This window comes from Trichechus manatus, unplaced genomic scaffold (genome assembly GCF_000243295.1).
Source record: "Trichechus manatus latirostris isolate Lorelei unplaced genomic scaffold, TriManLat1.0 scaffold00054, whole genome shotgun sequence".
Lineage (NCBI taxonomy): Eukaryota > Metazoa > Chordata > Mammalia > Sirenia > Trichechidae > Trichechus > Trichechus manatus.
Window position 1 is genome coordinate 17,120,496 of NW_004443990.1, and position 6,084 is coordinate 17,126,579.

The following is a 6,084-nucleotide window of genomic DNA, read 5'->3' on the forward strand; positions in this document are numbered from 1 at the left end:
TGTGCTGGTTTCCCCTGTATTGTGTACTGTCTCACCCTTCACCCAAGATACCACTTATCTATTGACTATTTAGTATTCCCCCCCCCACCCCTCCCATCCTTGGCAATTCTAGAATATATTTTAAAAGAAAAAAAATTGCTTTAATTACAGTGTTAGCAAAGGACTTTTGTTATTGACATTAAATGTAACTTAATGAATGTACGTGATCAGTTTATTTTTATTACTTTGTAAACAGATTCATCCAGAGTGAGTTAAACAATCATGCATTCTCCTCTACAATCCTATATCCATTCTTTTTTTTTTTTTTAATAGCAAAACTTATTGAAAAAAAAAGAATGCAATGGGACACTCAGATGCTGACTTAGTAGGATTGGAATTAATGAACTTTTACTGCTTTGACCTTCAGATATGCTTTTCCATTTACTTCTTTTGAATCCCTTGTAGCATTAAAATGCCATCCTTCTAAACCACACAGGACTTTTCAGTGACAAGGTATTGTACAAATTCAGGATGAAGAAGCCCTAGTGTGAAAGAAGTTTAAGAGGAAAAGCTTTGATCTCCTGAGGTGTGATGTGACTACAGACAAAATGACTACAAATAAAATGGCTAGCTAGCCCACATTGTAAAAGTCTGGCAAGCTAGGAAGCATCAACAAACACCCCTGGAACTTGGGTCATACACGTGTAAGTATTTGAAGGAACACGAATGTCCAACTTGGAGAATCAATGGAATTCGGTTTACTTGGTAGAAAGGTAGATCATAGGTTACTATAAGAAAGAACACCTCAGCATCATCAGAGGTAGTCAGTGAGAACAATAGTAGTTACTTGAGGTGCTCAGTTACACGCTGGATGACCACGTCTTAAGATTGTGGGAGACAGAAGCCCAGCACTGAGTGCTGGGTCAGACCAGATAGCTTCTGACACCCTGGAAACTAAGATTCTCAAAATCTTTAATGGTAGCTCCTTTACCAACAGTAACATTGCAAGTCGGGTGTCATGAAAGACCATTTAAAGGAATTCTTTTTCAGGAAATGTTACCGCGGTATCAGAGAACCTACTTCAGCCTGAAATCCTCAGCAGCCAGTTTGGCATTATCAATTCGCAGGATACACTGAGCATTTTTCAGTTGAGCATCTTTAATCTGGAAAACACATGATGAAGAATGACATTTTAAACTGCATAGGAGTTTAGAATGAGTGAATTTATCCTCAGGTATCTGATATAACCTTATATTAAAAACAAAACAAACAAATAAACCCATTGCCATCGGGTCGATTCCGATTCATAGCAACCCTATAGGACAGAGTAGAACTGCCCCATAGGTTTTCTAAGGAGTGGCTGGTCGATTCAAATTGTCGACCTTTGGTTAGCAGCTAAACACTTAACCACTGTGCCAGCAGGGCCCCGTAACCTGATATAGCCGCTGTTATAGCAGGGATGATAGTTTCTTCAGGAATTTCCACATGAAAATAGAAAGGAAGAATAATGTTACGGGTATTTAATATAACAGAGTCTTACAAGGCAACTCCACGTCCCCAGGATTCAGTCAGCTTTCTAGTGATTTTACAAAAGGAGAATTTAATTCAGCTTGAGTCAACAAACCTTGATTGAGTTCTTTGCCTTTGATGTTATTCCTGCTTAGAAAAATCCTCTTAGCCTCTCTTAATCTGGTGAACTCCTACTGTTTCGTCATGTCTTTGCTTAGACATCCTTTGCTTCCAGGAGATCTCCAATGCCCTCAAAGCTGAACCGGATACCCTGCCTGTGTTCTTGTTGCCCTACACACCCTCCTTGCTAGCATTTATCCCTCTGTATAATAATTGTCTTTGTTCTTGCCCAATTCCCCCTAAATTATGTTCATCACCATAGTCCCCAGTGTCCAGCATGATGCCCAGCACCTAGTTAGCACCTGCTAAGTACTGGCTGATTGAATGGACACTTGCTATGTGGTGGGAGTTGTATTAGGCACTAGGGATATCAAGACAGATAAGCGCCCCCATCTTAAGATTCGGTTAACTAATGGGTGTGTTCTCACAGATGCATATAGGTAGGCAGCCTACTTGTAGAAAATGTATAATCACTTGTATCTTTCAGTAGATTCAGTCCTTGAAGGGCTCCCTTTATATACCAGGTCTACCCACCAAATGGAACCGGCAGCGGTGCCTACGTATTTGATACCATCCAAAGTAGATTCAGAAATGTCAGTCATAAGACAGGTGTGGGAGAATTGCTGGCTTATTTTAAAATGCTTTTAGTGGGAACCTAAGAAGAATGATTGGAAAGGGCAGAAAGGGCAATTTGAATCCCTTTACCTCACATTCTCAGAGTTCCTGAAACCCTCAAGTAACTTCCTGTAATGTCTGAATCAAACTGATTGTCTTACTGATGTCTAATAGAAGTCAAGAAGAACAGACTTGCTGTTAAGTAAGTGGCCTTTCCTCTAAAGGAATACAAATCTTAAAGTAGAAATGAAAGTGAAAGGGGCCATTTTTCTTTTTCCCCATACAAAAATTTATACATACATTGTTATGTGACTCTGATTGCTCTCCCCATACTGTGACAGCACACTCCTCCTTTCCACCCCTGATTCCCCAAGTCCATTCAACCAGCTCCTAACCTTCTCTGCCTCCCGGTCTCACCTCTGAACAGAAGCTGCCTGTTTAGTCTCTTGTATCTACTTGAGCTAAGAGGCACACTCCTCACGAGTATCACTTTATGTCTCACAGTCCAGTCCAATTCCGGTCTGAAGAGTTGGCCTCAAATTGTTTTAGTTCTGGGCTGATAGAGAATCCAGGGGCCATGCTTTCCGGGGTTCCTCCAGTCTCAGACCATTAAGTCTGGTCTTCTTACTAGAATTTGAGTTCTGCTCCCCACCTTTCTCCTGCTCCATCCGGGACTCTCTGTTGTGTTCCCTGTCAGGGCGGTCATTGGTGGTCCTCTAGTTCTTCTGGTCTCAGGCTGATGAAGTCTCTGGTTTATGTGGCCAAAAGGGGCCATTTTTCTTGATTAGATAAGGACTTTAAAGCAAAGCAGGTGATCTGTGTCATATCTGAAACCTTTCAACTAGGAGCAAAGTCTTCTGCTTATTCCATGCAATTGATAAAACAGAGAACTTCACCTTTCTTGAATGGCATGGGAACAGGTTCTGATATGATTGCAATAAATTTGAATTGGGAGCCATATAACATTTTATACTGTAGTTTTTGAACATTGCGTTGGGCAAATCTGCAAAAGGCCTCTTTGGAATATTGAAAAGCAAAGATGTCACCCTGAGGACTAAGGACCAAGCCATGGTGTTTTCAATTACCGCATACGCATGCAAAAGCTGGGCAATGAATAAGGAGGACCAAAGAAGAATTGACGCCTTTGAATTATGGTGTTGGGGAAGAATATTGAATATACCATGGACTACCAAAAGAATGAACAAATCTGTCTTGAAAGAAGTACAGCCAGAATGCTCCTTAGAAGCAAGGTTGGTGAGATTTCGTCTCACATACTTCGGACATGTTATCAGGAGGAATCAGTCCCTGGAGAAGGACATCATGCTTGGTAAAGTACAGGGTCATCGAAAAAGAGGAAGACCCTCAACAAGATGGACTGACACAGTGGCTGCAACAGTGGGCTCAAGCATAATAAAGATCATGAAGATGGCGCAGGACAGGGCAGTGTTTTGTTCTGTTGTACATAGGGTTACTATGAGTCAGAACCAACTTGACAGCACCTAACAACAACAAAAGTTTCTGAACTGCTTGGTCATGATGATCAGGTTATTAAGTAGGGGATTTATAAACCCGACATCATTAAGAATTAGGACCTTTACTTACTCTCTCCCCGTTTCTACCCTGAATCACTTTATCATATAAATCTATGATATGGTATTCTAACACTTGTCTGTAACATTTACATAAATGAAAGGAGAAAATCCTGAATTGACTGGGATTTTGAAAGTCTGTTGGACTAAGAGAAAAATTAAGGAAGATTTATTACCACATAAAAAATAATCTAGCTCTTTTCAGAAAAAAAAGTTTACAATCCATGTAGTCCTGATCTGGTAAACTGTGACAAAGTACAGATTATAACAATGGAAGATAAGAATTGCCTATTTTGTATGTAATTGTGCTAAATAATTCAGAATAGTTTGATTTAAAGTCGCTCTATTATACAGTCAGGTACTTACCACTAGGGTAGATGATAGAATATAGCATTAGCCTAACTTGATTTACAATGTCTGTTTTGACCCACCTAACATATATGCCCTTTTAATCCATCATGCAGCTAAATAATGGAGTAGAAAACAAGGGCAGCATTTCTTACCTGATTTTGCAGCTCTTCAATTTGTTTGTAATAGGCACTGTAGTCTCGACTGATTTGGGGAGCAGTTGTTTCATACCACTGCTTGATCTGCACTTCAAGCTTGGAGTTGGACTGCCCCAGGGTCTGCACTTTTTCTAGGTAGCTAGCTAGACGGTCATTTAGGCTCTGCATGACCGTTTTCTCATTGCCACCAAACAGGTCCCCGCTGGTGAGTTCGCCACCATAGCTCACTACACCTCTGGAGGTCGAGATGCGGGTGCCGTGGCCTCCAGCCCCGCCAAAGACGCTAGGTGCACCACCAAGGTGCTGCACGCCCCCCTTCCTATACAGGGACCCACTCATACTGAGTGCTGAGCCCTGCGAGGGGGAACTCAGGATTCTGGGGAAGCTTCTGTGATGGATATCCATCAGGGATTCTAGGAGAGAGCACCTGTAGCTTCAGAATGGGTGGAGCGGAGGAGTTCTGTCACAGTGAATACTGGGCTGATGTCTTATAGAGTTCACAGGAGTGAGACTCCTCCTCTGCTGACAGGACACCTGGAGGCTGACACCACAGTCTATCTTGCCTTGCCTTTTTTTTTGGTACAGCAATGTTTGATTCTGTTCCAGCTATTACAACTGGAGGCATTTCTTAGAGACTTTTCTCAAGGGTGATTTCTTTTTTAAAACAGGTAACAAAAGGAAACAGGAAGGTGTATTCCTTCAGCCCTTGCACCTGCCTTGACTGATTTTTTTTCATTCTAATATACACATAAAGAATATTTACAATTCTCATGAATAATTTAGGTATTTAAAATGCCAGATGTGGGTACATAATAGTAAGTGACACTGGTATAAAAGGAGCCCTGGTGGCACAATGATTAATTGCTAACTGAAAGGTTGGTGATTTGAACCCACCCAGCTGCTCCATGGGAGGGAAGGACCTGGTGATCTGCTTCTGTAAAGATTACAGCCAAGAAAATCCTAAGGGGGCAGTTCTATTCTGTCACATGAGGTCAGCACCCTACAACACTTGTATAAAGAACAATGATCTATACATATTACTGAATCACTTTTCAGAACATTTGTTCTTTTTTTTTTTTTTTTACTTTTAAGTTTATCCCTATTTAATATTTTATAAGAACTTTTAACATATTTTGTACAAACAGAAACCTCAAATATTTACAATAGGAATGAAACATTTATACATCTGGCGATATAGTTTGAGGACAAGAATGAAATGAATTTAGGTGAGCAGTAGACTAGATAATTTTGAAGGTTTTTTTTTTCCTAATTCTAATATTCTATGACTAAATAATCATTTAAATTTCTCAATCACTGTCTGGCTCTAGATCCTGTTACCAAGAAACAGGATAAATGGAATAGTGATAGAATATAATAGATATAACATAGAATAAATTGCACCTGGTCTGGTGAACGGAGTCTTTCTTCCCTGTAATAGGTGAGCTCAACACCCAGCATGAAACAGGCTCCACTGCAGCTACAGTTGCCCCCTCCTAGAATTCCAGCGAATTTTGCCTTCTGCAGTAGTATGATCTTCCTCACAGGTCCCCACACTCACAGTAGGAGGCCAGTAGAAGAAAGGGTGTGTGTAGCGCCTTGGGGCTGTGCTCACCTTCCGTGGTGGGGCTGGAGGCCACGGCACCCACCTGTGAACCTCCAAACACCTAGTAAATTATGGGAGGGATCTCATGAGTGGATATTTGATTGTAGGTACTCAATACATGCTGGTGGAACGGAACAGAAATTATTCATTTGCTGCCCTCTTT

The 6,084-nt window shown here is 41.0% G+C and overlaps 1 protein-coding gene across 1 annotated transcript in view; it reads right to left on the minus strand.

Annotated features, from left to right (window-relative positions):
* KRT20 (keratin 20) overlaps window positions 1-4,723 on the minus strand; it is a 9,628-nt gene extending 4,905 nt beyond the window's left edge. The window contains exons 1-2 of the mRNA XM_004378130.2: window positions 4,316-4,723; window positions 1,060-1,142 (exon numbers count right to left, since the gene is read on the minus strand). Coding sequence (XP_004378187.1) covers window positions 1,060-1,142; window positions 4,316-4,723 — 491 coding nt within the window. The remainder of the gene's footprint in view (window positions 1-1,059; window positions 1,143-4,315) is intronic.
* Between the last annotated feature and the right edge of the window lie 1,361 nt (window positions 4,724-6,084).